The sequence below is a fragment of the Rhinolophus sinicus genome, chromosome 17 (assembly GCF_057876585.1).
Source record: "Rhinolophus sinicus isolate RSI-liver-muscle chromosome 17, RSI-T2T, whole genome shotgun sequence".
Taxonomy (NCBI): domain Eukaryota; kingdom Metazoa; phylum Chordata; class Mammalia; order Chiroptera; family Rhinolophidae; genus Rhinolophus; species Rhinolophus sinicus.
The window spans coordinates 112,981,617-113,000,463 of NC_142517.1; the positions used below are offsets into that span (position 1 = coordinate 112,981,617).

Consider the following 18,847-nt stretch of genomic DNA (forward strand, 5'->3'; position numbering starts at 1 on the left):
CTGCTCACTCACCACACCTGCTCTGGGCCCCAAGACCCAATGACAGAGGCACCCCCAGGTGGTCATGCCTCCACCCACGCACACATGCATGCACAGGCGCACACATGCATGCACAGGCACACACCTGGTCTATGCGGTAGGGGCGGCTGGGACCCCCTCCGCAAGAGGGGCACCTGACTGAGGGCAGGCAGGAGGCCAAGAAGTGGGATGTGTAGGTAGCCCATGTCTGCAGGCCAGGGGCTCTGAGGGCTCTCAGGTAGCTGAGATGCTCATGCTGAGGCCCTTACTGTACCAGGGGCCCACAGAGGGGGTCGGGTGGGGAGGTCTCCAACACAAGGAGGAGTGCACAGATGGCTCTGCAGCCAGACAGACAGATACTTCTTGGGGCTCCCTGCGCGTACCTCACCACGTGGCATCTGGAAGGACAGCTGATGCTTGTCTCCATCTCTCGCTGGCCCCCAGGATCTGGAAACAAAGACCCAGAAGCTGCCCGAGGTTGACCTGGACACAGTCCCCATGCTGGAGGAGCCTGGGGAGGGCATGGATGACCTGGCTGAGCACACATTCCCCAAGTTCGCTGCAACCTACTTCCAGAAGTCGGCCAGCCATACACACAGCCGGAGGCCCCTCCGATACCCGCTGCTCTACCATGACGACGAGGCCGACTGCTCGGTACCTGGTGCTTCTCTGGTTTCTAGTAGCTCCAGCCACCCCCAGAACCCGGATCTGCGCTGTGGTTCAGTGGGAACAAGGAAGGGGCAGGGTCACCACGGCCAGCGCCGTGAGCTGGGTTCCAGCTGGACCCTCTGTCTTGATTTCCCCAGGCTGCCCTGGCTGTGTGGAGCATCATCTTGAGGTTCATGGGTGACCTTCCAGAGCCAGTGCTGTTTGCCCGGAGCAGCCTGCGTGGCAGTGCACTGATGCAGCAGGCCCATGGCGCCGTGGGCAGGGAGAAGAGTGCCCAGTCTCCACAGCACGGAGGCTCTGCACAGGTGCGTGCGCAGGTGGTGGCAGACAAGGGCACACACCCTCTGGGTGTCCGCCGGGCCTGAGGCCCCACAGAAGCTGGACTGGAAGGGGAGGCCAGACACAGAGTCCCCTTTCAGCGTCTCCCTGAGCCCGGTCAGCCAGGCCTCCCCACCGCGGGAGTTTCAGCCTCGAGTCGCACTCAGGGACTCATGAATCAGCCATTACACCCAGGACATTCTGAATTATAGTCATTAATGGAGAGGATCCCCCAGGCTCTGAATATGGGTTTGACCTGAACAGGGTTGAAATGCTTGTAACAACAATAACAACAGGTGTTGTTACTGATAGCATGCTATGTGCCACTTGCTTCTCTTCAGTTAATTCTCAGGTAAGCCAACCGTACAAGGTAGGGATTCTTATGTTTATTACAGCTAAAGAAACTGAGAGGTGATGTGAGCTGCTGCCAAATCACAGCGAATCAATGTGACAGAGCTGGGCTTGGAATTCATCGCACTGAATTCAAAGACCAAGCTGCTGACTGGTGTCCTACCCTGCTCTCTGACGGGAGGCTAACTGACATCCATTTTTGGTCAGAAATCCTTCCTAAGGCCTCAGTTTCATAATGTAATCTCAGTGGAACCAACCAAAAACTGTCCAAAGGAATTACACAGTAGCGACAGCGCTCAGGCCCACCAGCAGCGGGAGCCCCATGACTGCCCCATATATCAAGTCCAGTGTGCAGACGAACTGCAGAGAAATCTAAGTGCTGCATCTACAGCCCAGGATCTCATAGCTAGACTGGGCCTGGAATTGCATGGAAGTTGCCCAGGCTCTAGCCCTGACTCCCTGCCCTCTAGAGGTGTGGGGGCTGCAAAGTGTATTAGCTATCTACTGCTACATAAGAAATTACCCCAAAATGTATCAGCTTGGAACAGCGTTACCTCACATAGATTCTGAGGACCAGCAGCGGCTTAGCTGCGGGGGTCTGGCTCACGGTGTCTCATGAGGTTGCAGTCAACCTGTCGATAGGGCCAGCCATCATCTCAAGGCTTCACTGGGACTAGAGGATCTGCTGCCATGATGGCTCCTCACATGGCTGTTGGCAGAAGGCCTCAGTTCCTTGCCATACGGGCCCCTGCACAGGGCTGCCTGAGTGTTCTCACAATATGGCTTCCTCCAGAATGAGGGAGCTAAGAGAGACAGCCAGAAGGGAGCTGCAATGCCTTGTCTTGGAAGTCACATACTACAGGAGGCAGGAATGTCAGGAGTCAAGGGTCACCAGGGGCCACCTTGGAGGCTGGCAGCCACTCAGACAAAGGGCAATGGGAGGCAGTCCAGCCACCCCACACCTCTGGAGGGCGCACGCAGGGAAAAACAGGACTGGCTTCCCAGGGGGCAGACTTCCGGTTTTCCTTCCAGCACATGGTTATTACGCACCCACCATGTGCCCTGCTCACAGAATGGTGGGCTGGGCGGGCCTTGCCCACCCTTGCTTGCCAACTAATGTGTGTCACATTCCATCCCTCTGTGGCAAACCAGCTTCCCCAGCCGGAAGCTGGTGCGCAGCCCTGGAACCTGGGCTCATCCGAAATCAAGCCCAGTCCCACACTGAGCTCCTATTTTGGCAGCAACTTCTCATGGTACCATCAAGACAAGGTGTGACCTCTGCCTAAGGAGACCAGCAGATCCTAATGTCCTCGCAGCATAGATTCTTTTGATATCATGGGAGAGTCCCCACTTTGCAGTGGGAAGAGCATATTCCAATTCATCCACCCAGTTTTCACTGGGAGTGACCATGTTCTTAGGCTGTCCAGGCCACCCAGCCCCCACTCAGAGGGCTTTACTGGCAACAGGTTCAAGCTTTAAAATCACAAAGGTCCTGAACCCTCCCAGAGGGTCAGTTACTGGCTGAGCAGCTTTGTTTCATCTCTTGCCTTCACTTGCCTCTGTTTTCTCACCCAGGAGTGAGGACAATGTGCACAACTGTAAGTGTTGTAAAGCTCAGCTGAGATGGGGATGGCATGGTGCTTTGTAAACTGGGCCAGGAAAGGGCTGGGTGAGGTGGACATTTGTTCCACCCTAGGTGGCTGTCAGGTACTGCTCCAGCTCACCTCCACTCAACAACTGTCTCCATCCACAGAGGCCCAGCCACAGGGACAGAGGCACCAAAGACATCTCCTCCATGAAGCTGAAGCGCTCCTCCCGGATCACGAGCCAGGTGAGCCTAGAACCCTAGAACAGGGAGCTCCCAGCTCTGCCCCTGGCAGGGTTCCAGGTTTTTGCTTCTCTCCTTGAGCCCTGGTTTCCTCCTTTGCAAATGGGTTTCCTCCTTTGAAAAGATGTCCTGACTGCCATCTTTGGGTTTCAAGGTGGCCAGCCAGCTGAATATTGGAGAGGAGGCATTTGAGCTGGACACCTCCATTCCAGACCGACCCATGTCCAACCTGGAAAAGGTGCACTTCATTGTGAGATATGCCATTCTGCGGCCCAGCCTCAGGTCAGTCCCACTCCCTCCTAGCCCATTCAGGGCATCAGACCCCTCACCGGTTCTCAGCCCATGGCCACAGCCTCCTCCTCTGCTCCCTACCCCCGAGACACCCCCTCCTCTCTCTACTCCCCGTCCTAGGGCCTGAGGGCGGGATCTCAGTTCAGCAGACATTGTAACCATCAGGGGTTCTATACTTGCTCAGTGGTAAATCCCATGGGTAAAACCCAGTTTTAGGAAAACAGATTCATCTTGGGCTGAGGATTCATTTTATAACAGGCTGTAATGCAGGGCCCTATAAGTGAGCAAGCTCGTCACTTACATTATATGTATTTTGCTTTATATACAATTTGATTTGTAGGAATTGTGTTTTCATACAAATTTTAAGAAATATGTATCTTGCTTTCAGGGACAGACTATTATATTTTCACATATTATATGTATGTCATTGTTTTTAACCAAATTTGGGAAATTGTTGGCCATTATTTCTCCAAACATTTTTTTTTCTACTTCGCTCTCTCTTCCTTTGAACTCTAATTAAACCTATGTGAGACTTTTTTGATATTGTTCCTCAGGTCCCTGTGGGACTATTCCTCTTTTCTTTCTTTTTCTTTTCTCTCTGTTCTTCAGATTGGATAGTTTCTATTGATCTATCTTCAAATTAATTCATCTTTCTCTTGTCTTCCCCTGTCTGCTCTTATACCCATTGAATAATTTTTTTAAATTTCAGATTATACTTTTTAGTTCTAGAATTTGCACTTGGTGCTTTTTTAATAGTTTCTATTTCTCAGCCAAGTTTCCCTACTTGTTCATGCACTGTGAGCATAGTTTCCTTTATGTCCTTGAAAATAGTTAGGGTAGTTTTAAAACCCTTTCTGTTAAATCCATTATCTGGGTCATCTTGGAGTCAGTCTCCATTGACTGCCATTTTTCTTGAGAATGGTCTTTTTTTCCTGTTTTCACACATGTCTAGCACTTGCCTGCATTTCCTCATGAATCTAGTACTTTTTAATTGTATACAGGACATTGAGGATGATATGTGGACAATTAAGTTCACGAACTCATCCTAGAAAAAGTGCTTCATACCTCATTGCTGAATATCACTACGGTCACCTTCAAAGTACTCCCCTTGGGAAGCTATGCACCAACACCAGCGCCTAGTCCACACTTCAAAGCAATTTTGGAACTCTTTCTGAAATGGCCTTCAGAGCTGTCGTTGTATTACCCTTGATGTCCTGAATGTCATCAGAATGTCTTCCTTTCAATATTTCCTTTATCTTCGGGTAAAGAAAGAAGTCATTGGGGGCCAGATCGGGTGAGTAGAGAGGCTGTTCCAAAACAGTTATTTGCTTCCTGGCTAAAAACTCCCTTTGATTTTTTTCATCAGTGAGCTCCTTCAGAACCATTTTTGCACACACCTTTCTCATGCCAACATTTTCAGTTAAGATTTTCCTGTTTCTCTATTGATGTTTACTTGGTCTGCTATGCTTCTCACAGTTGGCCGATGATTTTGATGCATGATTCAATGCACTTTGCAATGTTTTCATCAGTTCTGCTCATTACTGGCCATCCTGACCTCTCTTCATCAGTGACATGTTCTCTCCCCTCAGAAAAACATTTAATCCATTTGTACACTGCCGTTTTCTTCATGGCGTTATCCCCATAAACTTGGACTAACATGTCCCTGATTTCACTTCCATTCTTCCCAAGTTTAACAAGAAATTTATTGTTTGCTCGTTGCTCTATTTCAAGCTCAGACATTCTCACTACCGCAAACAAAAACATGCAACAGGGCCGGCCGGGTGGCTCAGGCGGTTAGAGCTCCGTGCTCCTAACTCCGAAGGCTGCCGGTTCGATTCCCACATGGGCCAGTGGGCTCTCAACCACAAGGTTGCCAGTTCAATTCCTTGAGTCCCGCAAGGGATGGTGGGCAGCACCCCCTGCAACTAAAATTGAACACGGCACCTTGAGCTAAGCTGCCGCTGAGCTCCTGGATGGCTCAGTTGGTTGGAGTGCGTCCTCTCAACCACAAGGTTGCCGGTTCGACTCCCTCAAGGGATGGTGGGCTGTGCCCCCTGCAACTAGCAACGGCACCTGGACCTGGAGCTGAGCTGCGCCCTCCACAACTAAGACTGAAAGGACAACAACTTGACTTGGAAAAAAAAAAAAAAAAAAAGTCCTGGAAGTACACACTGTTCCCCAATAAAGTCCTATTAAAAAAAAAAAAACATGCAACAACAATAATGAACGCTACTCAGAAAGACACAGCCACACGTTGACAGGAACACAGCTTTGAGACTGATATAACAAGGTTATGAAACCTGCCCGAGCTGTTTGTACAGTGCTGCCAATGGAAGCGCACAGTGGCAAGTTTGTGGCCTGAATTGTCAGACCCCATTTGTTTAGAGACTTTGGAATCTGTTGTATTCTTTCAAAGACTGTTGACATTTTGGTTTGACAGGCAATTAACTTGGCTGGTTTCAACGTCTTCTCCCTGTGGTGAGCAATGGCTGGAATCCCTGTTCAGTTCTTCAGCCTTGGCTGGGCTGCCTGGAGTCTGCCCCACACATGTAAATCAGGGATCAGGCAGAGATTAAGGAAGAATTTATATGAAAAGCTTAGGACTCCTCTTCTCTTGTTCTCTTTATTCTAGGATTTCCCTTCTCACTTCAACTACTGTGAGTACCCCGAACTCTGTCCTCTGATTCTTCAAGCTAGTAAGACTCCAGGGTTTCTACTCAAGTTTTAGCTGCCTGCATGATACCAGCCAGGCAATTCTTCTCACTTAGTTGGTTCTATTGGTAATTTTCTCATAGTGACTCCTCTTTGGCCACTGCACCCTCCAATATAGCAGACATGTAAAAGCTGGATCCAAATGAGATGCATTGTGGATTCATCAGATCCCCGATAGGCACTTAACAGTGCTAGTCTCCCTCTGGGGCTGACACTCCCTCAGAGATCCCTTGAGACCCCCTGCCAACTCTAGCCCCTAGCGGGACACACCACAGCCTCTTAGTGCTGGGGTCTTCTGGGGCGATGGACTGACTGCTTGTGCAGGGTCTCATCAAGACACCTAAAGGTGGGCCGGCCCGGTGGCTCAGGCGGTTGGAGCGCTGTGCTCCTAACCTTGTCTAAGGCCACTGGTTCGATTTCCACATGGGCCAGTGAGCTGCGCCCTCTATAGCTAAGATTGTGAACAACAGCTCTCCCTGGAGCTGGGTTACCATAAGCAGCGGGAGGTTGGTGTGAGCTTCTGTGGGCTGCTGTGTGTTGCCGCAGGCTACTGTGTGCCGTCATGAGCGGCGGTGGCCAGTGTGAGTGGCCGGTGGCCAGCGTGAGTGGCCAGCAGCTAGCGTGAGCTGCTTTGTGCTGCCATGGGCTGCTGTGTGCTGCCATGAGTGGCCGGTGGCCAGCATGAGTGGCTGGCAGCCAGCGTGAGTGGCCGGCAGCTGGCAAGAGCTGCTGTGAGCTGCTGTGAGCGGCCAACCAATCCCTGGCGATTGACTGCCTCAGCCAGGGGTAGTGAAAGGCTCATAATACCAGCATGGGCCAGGGAGCTGTGTCCTACACAGCTAGACTGAGAAACAACAGCTTGAACCAGAGTGGCGGGGTGGGGAGTTGGAAGAAAAGGGGGGTGGAAAGATACCTAAAGGGCAGCTCCTTCGGTGACATCCTCTTAGTCAACAGGAAGGTCATCCATGCTTGCCCCACACAATAGTATGTGTGCAGTTCCCAGCTCCTGACTTTCCTCTCTTCTTCTTGGCTATGAATAGTAACCTATAATTCTCCAGGAAGAAGAAGAGACTAGTCTCTTTGTTCATAGAGACCCCCAGCTTCTGTCTCCAGGGTACACAAGTCAAGTGCTCTGTCACTGCTTCTTTCTAGTACCCTGGGGTGGGCCAGTGGCTTCTGGGGCTCAGCGTGCCTCAGATGGGGAGTGAGATGGGTCTCGTATCTGGAAGACAGCCCCCATCCCTATTGGCAGTCTCCTGGAGTCTCCCTTACTCCCCCTCATTTGGAGCAAGTGGAGATGGGCCAGAGATCTCTCTACTCCTCTGAAGTCCCTTCAAGGAATAGCCTTTCAAATTTCTCATCTTTCCTTATTCAGGCTGGATATGTCATGGTGGCTGAACTGGTTCTGCCATCTTTTAGTAGATCCCATGAGAATGTATCTCTTTAGTATGTTGAGTATTACCATTTTGTCTTTGGCTCTGGTGTCTTAGCCAAATTCCAAGACAAAGCAAATGCCTTACCCACATCCAGCCACACATTCAGCAAATGTTTATTAAGTACCTGCTCAGGGCTAGGACCTGGCCTGAGGGCTGGGGATGCAAGGTGAAGATGACATGTCTCTGTCCTCAAAGTGGTCACCCTTTAGTTGGGGAGCAGAGGATCCAGAGACCCACAATAACTGCTTGTGCTGAAATGGGGTCCAGTGGGGGTACCAAGAATGAGTACTTATAATGCCCTCCTGGGCCAGAGGGGGTAAGAAGAAGAAGGGGTGTTTACCAAGCAGAAGGGAGAGGGTGATGGGGTCACAGAGTCCTGAAACAGCCTGAGGGTCTGGAATACCAAGTGGTTTGTCACAGTCCGGCATTGAATTTGAATTCAATACCAAGGGTAGTAGGGAAGAGTTTTAAGCAAGAGAAGACCATGATTATATTTGACTTCCAGAAAGCTCTCCGTGGCAACTTCATGGAGAGATGGGGCCTGGGGTGGGAGGCCAGGAGAGGGTTCCCAAGAGAGCTGATATGAGGCAGCCCAAGGAGCAGGAGCGAAGAGGAGGGGACAGAGAAGACATGCGGGAGACAGAAGGCAGAGTGGAGTGGCTGATGGGAGGACGCTAGGATGGCTCCCAGATTGCTGCCGTGGGGGAGTGGTTGATGGTGCTTCCTGAAGAGATTTGAGAAGGTGGAGATGTGCTGTAGCTGAGCCCACTAGCCCACAAGAATAGATGGGACACATCTCTTCCCACTGCTGTGTTCAGTGACACAGTCATATTGGTAGCTTGAAATTGGCATTGGTGAGAATATTCACACAGAAATTGGCAAATGCGATGAATCAGAGCTCCTCTCCCCCACCCCCAGGAGAGTTGGTTGTTAAACATTTACCAGCATACCACTGAGTATTAGGGGAAAGGTGCTGGCCTCTGGCAATGTGAGGCTGGAGGGGCTAAAGGGACACTTTAATAAGATGACAGAAGCTTGATAAAGTGGGGAAGGATCCAGGAGAGTCCCCTCCCCAAGAGAAGACAGGAGAGGCTCATGAGCCTGTGGGAATGGGGACTGGTCAGGAGGCGAGAAGTTGAGGCGTTCTCCCATGAAATCCCCACGTTTCTCTCTGCAGTGATGGTGGGATGGCTGCGTTCAGGGAAAGGGGGGAAGAAGCCTCAAGGCAGAAGGATTGAAATAACTGTGAAATTGGAGAAAGGAGCAGATCAGGTCATGAAAGGTCTGGACTGTGAGGGCAGGACTGAGGCTAGGGACCCTTGGGCGCTCCCTGCAGCCATGCCCCACAGCTGGAGGACCAGGGTATTGTTGGCAGAGTGGGTGAGGTAAGAGCAGAGGTCTGAGGGGACAAGATAACTGACGAGGAGGACAAAGGCTAAGGCCTTGCTGAGCTAGGGGATGAAGGTGAACTGCAGTGGGGTGCAGAGCCCTGGGAAGTCACTGGACATGGCACAGACCCCCAAGGTGACAGGGTCCAGGTGGGCCGGGGATGCAGCAGGGAGGCCAGCAAAGGCAAGTGGAGGTGAAGAGGCTGGAGGTCATGCCTTGGACGTGACCCCACCCAGGGATGAAGAAGGAGCTATCTGTCCAGGTGCCGGTCTCTTCTCCTCAGAGCCAACTTGCAGCCTGACCTCCTCATGGTCTGTGTCTTTCAGGGACGAGATTTACTGCCAGATCTGCAAGCAGCTGTCAGAGAACTTCAAAACAAGCAGCCTGGCCCGGGGCTGGATCCTGCTCAGCCTCTGCCTGGGCTGCTTCCCACCCTCCGAGAGGTTCATGAAGGTAGGCAGGGCCTAGGGCTGGGAGCACAACATCTGGCAGGAGCATGAGTTAGCCCTGGATAGGCCCAGAAATCCCCGTCCATGGCCCGGTTCTCCTGCTGCTGGCCAGGATGGACAGCACTGGCTTCTCTGGACCTCAGAGTCCCTTCTGTAGAAGAGGACACTGGGCCTCCTCCTTCCAGCTCCTATTCAGGGTCTGCACAGCCAGTTCACTTGGGCTCAGGCACCAGGATGGCTCTTCTGGTGGTAATGAGACAGCAGATGAAATGTGTATTGGTTGCAAAGACGAAAGTGTCCCATGAGTGAGCCAAGACTGGAGGTTGACTGTAGCATCTCTATCACTCCCTAGAACTAAAAATGGAGGTGGGATGTTGACAGGTGCCTCCAAGTGTTAGTGGTCCCAAGCTTCACTGCTTTAATATGCCTTTTGGTTCTTATAAAAGTAATATGTAGGAAATGCAGAAAGTCTAAAAAGAAAATAAAAGTCATCCCCATGCCCAGCGGTAACTTCTGTCACAATTTCTGGCTTTTTGTGGTACTGTAGTGTAATACTTGTGATCATACAGAAAACAATCTCCCTTCCTCTCACGTCCCTTTGGGGACAGCAGGAAGCATGAGCCCCTAGCCATCTGGCCCGTGCACTAGGGCTACTTCTGACTCCAGTAAATCATTCCAGGCAGCATCTCCTCACAGAATCTCTCTAAGATGCAAAGACTTTCAACACATTTTATCAAACATATTTTGAACATCAAGTCTCCTGCATTTTTCACTTGTCTCCCTAAGTGTCTTTTCATGTTATAAACTTTCCCCAATGCCAGCTTTCATGCCTTCTATACATAGCTATCCCAGAGGGAATTTAACTTGCTGATGGGTATTTGGGGTCCATCTTCCAATCACTCATCACCGTAAACAGCACTGCAATTTAAAAATATATATATAGGATAGATTTGAATTATTGGGCCAAAGGGTATGCACATTCTAAAACCATGTCCTATTTAAAACGTCCAGCAAATCTCTCCTCAGGAATGTGCCAATTTATATTGGTTTTCATGTTGTGTGAGGGCACCCCTCTGAACAAGCTTTGCCAACACTGAGTGTTACCATTTTTATTTAAAACTTTCCAGATTTATCGAGATGTAATTGCCATAGTTTAAACTTAAGGTGTACAATGGAGTGATTTTATAATATGTAGGTATATATTGCAAAATGATCATTACAATAGATCAGCTGACACACCCATCACCTCACACAGTTAGTAGTGTACTCCTTAAATTCCGTCCGGGCAGTCAGTAGAAAGTGGCGTTCTAAGTGTCTTCCTCTCTTTCCCATCCTCTCCCACCAGTATCTGCTGAACTTCATTGGTAAAGGGCCGGCCGGCTATGGGCCCTTCTGTGCTGAGCGCCTGAGACGCACCTACGCCAATGGGGTGCGCACAGAGCCCCCCACATGGCTGGAGTTGCAGGTAGGGCCCGGCTGGGGTGGGAGATGGTCAGTGTGGGGTGGTGGCAGCCCAATGGCCCCTCCAGCACAGATTCTGGGTGCCTTCTTTCATCCTGCCGCAGGAAGTGTGTCCTCGGGGCTCCTGCACCCACTGGGGAGCCTTCGGTGCCAATGGTCTCTGAGCAGTGCCTGGGGTTCCGCCTCCCAGGCAAGCCCCAGACTTCAGAAGTGCCTTCCCCACTTCTAAATCCACATTCCTTTAGGGCCCTACTCACTGAAGGGGGAAATTAATCTGATTAACTAGTTAGCAGTAAAGTGCAAATATGTCTTTCAGGGACACAATGACTGCTAATTGCTTAGTGTTACCCTTCCCAAGGACATTTGCATTTTATAAGAAGGCAGTGGTCATTCCACGGCTATCATCCTTGGCAGCACTGCTGTGTGTCATCTGTGAGTCCTCAGTGTCCTCAGGAAGAGTCATGCAGACACAGGCAGGTTAGGGAGCGCCCCTTGCATCCTGCTGTACCCCACTCCCTGTGCCGTGTGGTGTCCTATACCGGGGCCACCTTCTGCTGCACCCTTTCCTGTTCTTGCCCTGCCACCCAAGTCCACAGGGCCTGCCTCTGTTCTCCCTTATCTACCTGCTCAGCCCCTGAGCCCTAGAGCCGCACATGAACTTGCAGGGACCGTGTGAGTATGGTCACACCCTATTGTGTACAGAGGGAAGTGTAGCTCTTGCGGACCAGAAATCTTCAGAGTCCCGGACTCAGCGATTTCTAAGAGCTCTTCTGAACCTCTGTGGTTCTCAGTCACTCAAGCTTGCCAGGGCTCAGGGTTCTGGCATTAGAATGGGACCCTCGTCTGCAGGCTGCGCCCTGAGGCCAGCCAAGGCGGGTTTGCAGAAGCTCACACCGTGGGCAGCGAGGCTCTTGCCTCCCCAAGTCCATCAGTGCCACAGCCAGCATCTGTGGGCCAGAACTTTGTTTGGAGACAGCTGGGGAGTGGGCTGGCCTCTGGGATCAAGGTTCTGGAAGCTCAGGGGCAGGCGGCTGAGCCCAGGGCCATCTGGGCAGAGAGCCTGAGTCTCCCTCTGTCCCCAGGCTGTCAAGTCAAAGAAGCACATCCCGGTCCATGTCATCTTGGCAACTGGAGAGAGCCTGCCTGTCCCGGTGGACTCAGCCTCGACGTCTCGGGAGGTCTGCTTGCACACTGCCCACAAGCGGGGCCTCAGCGACCACCTGGGCTTTTCCCTGCAGGTCGCTGTGTACGACAAGGTACTGGCCAGGGGTCCCATGTGGCACCTGCCTCCCTCACATGCCCAGACTAACGCAAGCCCTCGAATCACACCAAACTAGCTACTGCCCTCCATCCCAGTGGCCTAACACAGATACACATTTACACACACACACACACACACACACACACACACACACACAAGCACCTCACCACCAGGCATCATGTCTTCCTGCCTGGACAGTCACATTCTCAGCACAGGACTGGCCCTCGGCCCATGTCACACCCACACTTTGCTGGCCTCTGCTACACCTGAGCAGCCCATGCACGACCATCTGCTCGGCACTCACACATCCTACACACCCCTCACACTAGGAAGCTGTAGCCACCCATGCAGCCAATGCAGAGGGCCACACGGCACAGCCCCACCTGACACACACACTCACCAACCCACATGCCCACAGCCTCAGCCTCATTCATACCACCCCCAGTCACAGTGGCCATGGTGTCAGTCCCTGCCTCCATTTGGAGGGGCCAGCAGGGAGGGAGGAGTGTCAGAGTGAAAAACCAGCTGTAACCCTATATGGGGAGACCCTCAGGAGGGTGGGCATCCCCATGGGACCTGCACACAGCAGTCCTAACCCCTGTTGACCCTGCTCTGGCCTCAGTTCTGGTCCCTGGGCAGTGGACGTGACCATGTGATGGACGCCATTGGCCAGTGCGAGCAGCTGGCCCGGGAGAGGGGTGAGAGTGAGCGCCAGTCGCCCTGGCGCCTCTACTTCCGGAAGGAGTTCTTTGCCCCCTGGCACGACTCCCGGGAGGACCCTGTCAGCACTGAGCTCATTTACCGCCAAGTCCTCCACGGAGTCAGGTCCAGCGAGTACAGCTTCGAGAAGGTAAGGGGGCACCATAGCCATCGGGGCCTGGAGATTGACCCACCGAAGCCTGAGGAGGTACCACATTGCAGGGCAGGCCACAGGGGCTGCAGAGGCCAGAGCAGGGGCAGGCCTGGGGATGTGGAGGGGCAGAGACAGAGGGCAGAGGAGTGGGGCTCAGTGGTATGTGCGTGCAGGGCAGGCCCCTAGGCCCCTCTGCTGGGCCTGCAGCTGCCGCTTTTCAACCCCCACCTCCCACCCCCATTTCCTCCTGGCTTGGACTACAGGTTCGCTCAGGCCTCTGGAGTCCATGTACCGCAGAGAGGGGACGGGAGGGCTCCCAGTAGCCCCAGGCCTGCCTGGCCTCACCATGGCCATGCTTTACGGGCAACAGGGGCTAGTGGTCAAGGCTGTGGCCTTAGAGCCCGAGCAGTAGTTGGAGTGCCACCTGTGCCTTTTTCTGGCATGACAGCGTGACCTTGGCTTCTTATGTCACTTCTGAGACTCGGGCCCTTGTCTAAAAAGTACAGAGTAGCCAGAGCTCTTTGTACAGCTGTGAGAGTCAAGGGAAGGGAACATGTGCACCTGAAGACCCGAGAGCAGAGCAGCAGCGCACTCGCTCAGCAGGTGAAGACCTCTGCCTGGGTCAGGAGGAGGATGCTCTCAGCACCAGAGGTGGCTACAGCAGTCCTGGAGGCCTGCCTGGAAGGGGACAGTAGGCAGGGAGAGTCAGGGGCAAGAGGGACTGGGACTCAGGCCAAGTAGCTGGGTGGCTGGCTCCGTGCGAGGTTTTGGTCTCCTAAGAGGGCAGGTTACGTGACACCTTGGGCCCCTGGAGCAGGGAATCCGTTCTGGCCCCTTGCATGAGGTCCTACCCCCTGAGTCCTTGCAGAAGCCCTGCAGCATAGCCACTGGTGACTCTGGACAAGTGAGGCCTGAGTAAGACAGGATAAAGGCATTGCCCACATTCATCCCACTCAGACAGCAATGTCAGGGTCCCTCCAGGCCTCCCCCACCTCCCCATGGTTCCCAGAGGGCTGGGAGCAGAGCATGGGGCACACCCCTTGTTGGAGCCCAGTCAGAGCACACGGTGGGTCCACCCACTGGGTTGGGGAAGTGGCAGATCCTGCCCAGAGGAACTGGCAGGACTGGCAGCTGTTCATGCTGCCAGTTCTCGCCTACGTGCTGGTCATCTCTGCTGTGCTGGGACAAACACAAGACATGGGGTAGGGGTGTCACAGAGAGGGTGGGCTCTCACCCAGTCCACTCCCTCACCCCATGTGACCTGCACTGCACAGGAGGAAGAGCTGGTGGGGCTGCTGGCCCAGCACTGCTATGTGCAGTTCGGAGCCTCGGTGGGGACAGAAGCTGTCCAGGAGCTGCTGCCCAGCTGTGTCCCCACCAAGCTGTACAGGACCAAGCCCCCAGAGAAGTGGGTTAGCCTCGTCACTGCTGCCCACGCCAAGGTCAGCCTCCATAAGCCTGGGCTCTCCCTTGGAGGTGGGGGCCTAGGTGCATAGAGGAGGTGCAGCCCCTCCCCGTGAACCCCACCCACTGGGGAACAGGAGCCATAACTTGCCAGTGAGCATAGCTCTCTCTTCAGGTTTAACAAATCTCCTTCAGTTACGCTCCCCATCACAGGCCCATTCCATGTCCTCCCTCCCTTTCAAGTCGGTAGCCTGGGTCGGGGTAGCTCACCTGGCACTGGTCTCCACTGCAGGGTCTGACAGCCCCAGCCTTCTAGCACAAGAAGGCATCTATAGCTGCTGACCTGACCATGCCCTTGCCTCTGCACCATCCTGCCCTGGAGGCCCTGCTCTGGCCCCAGGGCCTTTTGGTGACCCCTCACTGGGCACTGCATGGTTGGTGCAGGCTCCAAACGCAGGGAGGGCTGCCTCTCTTCTCCCCTGCTCAATTGGCCTGCACCAGGTAAGCGCAGCTCCCTCTGAGGGCTCACAGCCTCCTTCCCGTGCCATGCACAGATCCATTCCCTGAGCCCCAGGTTGCACACCGAGTTCCCTGCAAGCTTGCAGGTGGAGGCAGCCAGTAGCAGCCTGTCCCCGTAGTCCTCTGGCACCCTGATGCTAAAGAGGAGGAGAATCTGCCTCCCTTCTGAAAACCACCCTTGAAGGGTCCTCCCCCAGGATAGGTAAGACGGGGCTGCATCAGCTCCCCAGCTTCCTCACTGGCCCCACTGCAGGCAGAGGCTTCCAAGAATGATCCAGCAAACAAGCCCCTGGGCACCGGGAGAGTCTCAGCGGGGGGCGGGGAGGCTGGGGCTGAGTGGTGAGTGATGGCAATGGCACACCGTGTCCCCACACAGGCACCATACACTCAGAAACGAGCAGTGCCTGGGGCCGTGCAGGAGCAGGTAGTGGACGCTGCCCGCCTGCAGTGGCCACTGCTCTTCTCCCGACTCTTTGAAGTCACCACCTTGTCTGGTAATGGATCAGGCAGAGGGGGGGCGCGGGCAGGGACCAGCCCACCCAGGGTCCGCCCAGGCTTCACACCATCTCCTCTGGCCAGGCCCCCAGCTGCCTAAGACTCAGCTGATCTTGGCTGTGAACTGGAAGGGGCTGAACTTCCTGGACCAGAGAGAAAGGATGCTCCTTGAACTCTCTTTCCCAGAGGTCATGAGTCTGATCACCAACAGGTGGGTGGCCCCAGGGAAGATGCCCAGATCGCTCTCTCCTCACAAGCTCAGGCTTTGGGGCTTCAGGAGAGACGGAGAGAGGGACGCCTGTTGTCCCTGGGGGCCCACGCAGGGTACAGGGATAAGGACCAACATGTACAGGGTAGCCGTTGCATGTGGGACCCCAGCCTCTTCTGCCACAGGCCACATTGCCCCTTGGCGCTGCATCTGTGCATCATGCATTGTCCTCTCAGCCTCTCTTTAAACCCAAATCCATCAGGAAAGGGGCACATAAGGCTTGCAGCCTTTTGGGTTTGCGTTTATTTACCAGCTCCTTCTGTTCTCACTGGTCGTGTGGAAGGTACAGACCACAGAGGGACAGGGCCTGGGTGTGTAGCAGGCACAGAGCAGTGCTAGGGTGGCCATGCGGGCCAGGTTGGGCCTCAGCCGCCCCACCCCGCAGCTTCTCCTGAGAACGCCCCCAATCCCTTTGGGAAGGCCAGCCTGTACTCTGTAGCCTGTACCCTGGGTTAAGTCCCCGTGTGGCATGACCACTGTGATCACTGCCGTGTGTGCAGAGTACACACTGGCCACCACTTACTGAGGTTGGCCATGCTGGGCACGTTCCCATATGCCGTGAAGTCCCCACAGCACCACCCAGTCTGCAGATGAATAAACTGAGGCACGCAGAGGTTGGGCAGCTTGCCCACATCCACCAAAGTTGTCGCCTCATCTCAGCTCCAACATTCTCTGCAGTGTCCCTGTTGAGCCCACACACAGCTTGGCACCACCCACTGTCTCTGAGGTCTTGGGTCGCCACCACATGCAGGGGTGCCTGGGGCTGGGGCAGGCTCAGCCCCTGGGCCTGCCCCTGGCCCTAGACAAGTCGTGTGTCCTCGTCTGTAATTCAGGAGGGTCACCCCTCTGAGGCTGTTGAGGGGCTGAAATGGGGAGGGTGGGGGAGGCCTGTGGCCACATCACCTGTTTGTCTCCTCAGGGCAGCCCGGGGCGGGCAGAGGCTGCTGCTGTCCACACTGCATGGAGAGGAGTATGAGTTCGTGTCCCCCAGCAGTGTGGCCATTGCCGAGCTGGTGGCCATGTTTCTGGAGGGCTTGAAGGAGAGGTCTATCTTTGCCATGGCCCTGCAGGACCGGAAGGCCACAGGTGCCCAGCGGGTGGGCGGGGGGGAGCGGGGCAGTAAGGGGCACGTCGTGTTGTTGATATTAGGGTGACTTGCACATCTTCATGTCACAGTGTCCATGTGGCATGGAGCAGGGCTTAGGGTCTTGAGCAGAGAGAGGGAGAGAGGACCACAAAACACTGAGAGGGAAGCTTTGGGCAAAGCCTTCCATTCCACAAAATGTGGGGTTAGAGGAGGTGATCTCAAAGCCTCCAAGGTCACCCTAGCTGATGACTGCTAAGGGAGGCATGGAAGGGCCTGCACCCGCCCCCTGCAGACAGCAACTGGCCTCCGGCCTGTGCTTTGAGCCCCAGCCCCACAGCTGCCTGTTACCCCTTTTCACAGACAGGGAAGCAGGGAAGAGAAGCAGCGTGGCCAGGGTGACACAGCTCAGGGCTGAGGGACTGGAGCCCCGCAGCCCAGTTCTTGGCCACAGCTTCTCTGCACACCAGGCCCAGCAGCAACTGAGCACTCGTGGGAAACTGGGGGGGTTAGTGAAGGGCTTTGGAAGGAGTGGGGAGGCTCGCTGGGATGCAGAAGGAGGGGCTGTTCTCAGGATCTCACCAGAGTCAGAACTGTCAGCACGGAAGTCTCATCCCTGCCACCTCGCCTGTCCCCACCACCCCCATGGGGGAGGAACTGTCATCTCACTGTACAGATGGAGCCCTTCACCTGGGGCCCAAGGAGGCTGGTGACTGCCAGCCTGGGCACTCGCCCCTTGTCCATCTGCCTCTTGCCTTCGCTCCTGGGCAGGCCTCTGAGCAGCTCTCCTGAGGTGGGGCTGTGGTCAGAGCTCCCCAGGCCCTGCCTGCCAGGCTCCGGGCCTGCCCAGGCCCTCGAAGGCTGGAGCTCTGGGAATCCCACCACCGCTCCTGTCAGTGGCCACGGGCCCCCACCTCTGAGTCTCAGCTTCCTCATTTCTCAAAACAAGAGAACCCAGGAAATGCCAGCAGCCCCAGCTTCTGCAGAGCCCTTGGTAAACAGCGGCTTCTCTGCCCCTGTGTGTGTGACCTGGAATTGCAGGTGACGTTACCCTCCTGCCCTTCAAGAAGGGGGACCTGCTGATCCTGACGAAGAAGCAGGGGCTGTTGGCCTCTGAGAGCTGGACCCTGGGCCAGAATGACAGGACGGGCAGCACGGGGCTGGTGCCCACCTCCTGTCTCTATGCCATCCCGACGGTCACCAAGCCCTCGGTGCAGCTGCTGGTAAGCTGCACTCAGGCCACGCACCTGTGGGCACATGGGGAGGGTGCCCAGCCTGGTATCCTAGCTCAGGGGCCTGCCCCCCACCTCACAGAGGGCCATGAGGGACATCTGGGCTTCAGATCAGCTCTGCCAGCCCCACCATCCCTCTGGGTTAATGGTGAAGCTGGCAGTGTTTGTGCTGTGCTTTATACTCACATTATTGTGAGGCTCAATAAATGGGCATTCCTTCCATCGCTCCCACCGTGGGTGTGTCCTGGGAACAAACTCATCCTTTCCCCAGCCTCAGCCTCATGCAAACCCTGACCCAAGGAAGCCCAAGCCTCCCCGTCCCCCGAGGACCAGCCCACGCCTGCCCCCCACGCAGACCCACGTGAGGAAGAACAGATATACACACGTACATACTGAGTGCCAGTGGAGCCCCAGTTTGCACAACAGAGGACTGGACAGAACAGTGGCTCTCCCCTCCAGCATTTGGGCAAATGACTGAGGGATGGCAAGTGTGTAAAATGCTACCAAGAAGCAGCACTGGTTGTTACAGGAGCAAATAATAGGGTGTCACTCTGTCTGGGAACGCAGACCTGAGGGAGTGACATTTGTGCTACGGCCTGAAGGAGTCAAGGCCAGGCAGCAGGACCAAGTCAGAGCTGCCCCTGAGGAGAGGTGCCCTGGGGAAGGGGAGCCTGCGGGGTCTGAGAAGCCCTCCTAAGGGAAAGGAAACAGGCTCAGAGGGGTTGACTCACTGGTCAGAGATCACACAGCTTGTGACACAGGAGGGGTAAGCCCAGGCCTGTTCAGCTCTGTGGCCCAGCCCTTCCCAG

The 18,847-nt window shown here is 54.6% G+C and overlaps 1 protein-coding gene across 3 annotated transcripts in view; it reads left to right on the forward strand.

Annotated features, from left to right (window-relative positions):
• MYO7B (myosin VIIB) overlaps nucleotides 1-18,847 on the forward strand; it is a 138,540-nt gene that overhangs the window by 112,849 nt on the left and 6,844 nt on the right. For all 3 annotated transcript variants that reach the window (XM_074334550.2, XM_088794524.1, XM_088794525.1), the window contains 13 exons: nucleotides 463-672; nucleotides 825-992; nucleotides 3,110-3,187; nucleotides 3,339-3,466; nucleotides 9,339-9,465; nucleotides 10,807-10,926; nucleotides 12,005-12,178; nucleotides 12,806-13,033; nucleotides 14,311-14,478; nucleotides 15,336-15,453; nucleotides 15,539-15,665; nucleotides 16,642-16,808; nucleotides 17,848-18,029. In XM_074334550.2, the coding sequence (XP_074190651.2) occupies nucleotides 463-672; nucleotides 825-992; nucleotides 3,110-3,187; nucleotides 3,339-3,466; nucleotides 9,339-9,465; nucleotides 10,807-10,926; nucleotides 12,005-12,178; nucleotides 12,806-13,033; nucleotides 14,311-14,478; nucleotides 15,336-15,453; nucleotides 15,539-15,665; nucleotides 16,642-16,808; nucleotides 17,848-18,029 (1,995 nt within the window). The remainder of the gene's footprint in view (nucleotides 1-462; nucleotides 673-824; nucleotides 993-3,109; nucleotides 3,188-3,338; nucleotides 3,467-9,338; nucleotides 9,466-10,806; nucleotides 10,927-12,004; nucleotides 12,179-12,805; nucleotides 13,034-14,310; nucleotides 14,479-15,335; nucleotides 15,454-15,538; nucleotides 15,666-16,641; nucleotides 16,809-17,847; nucleotides 18,030-18,847) is intronic.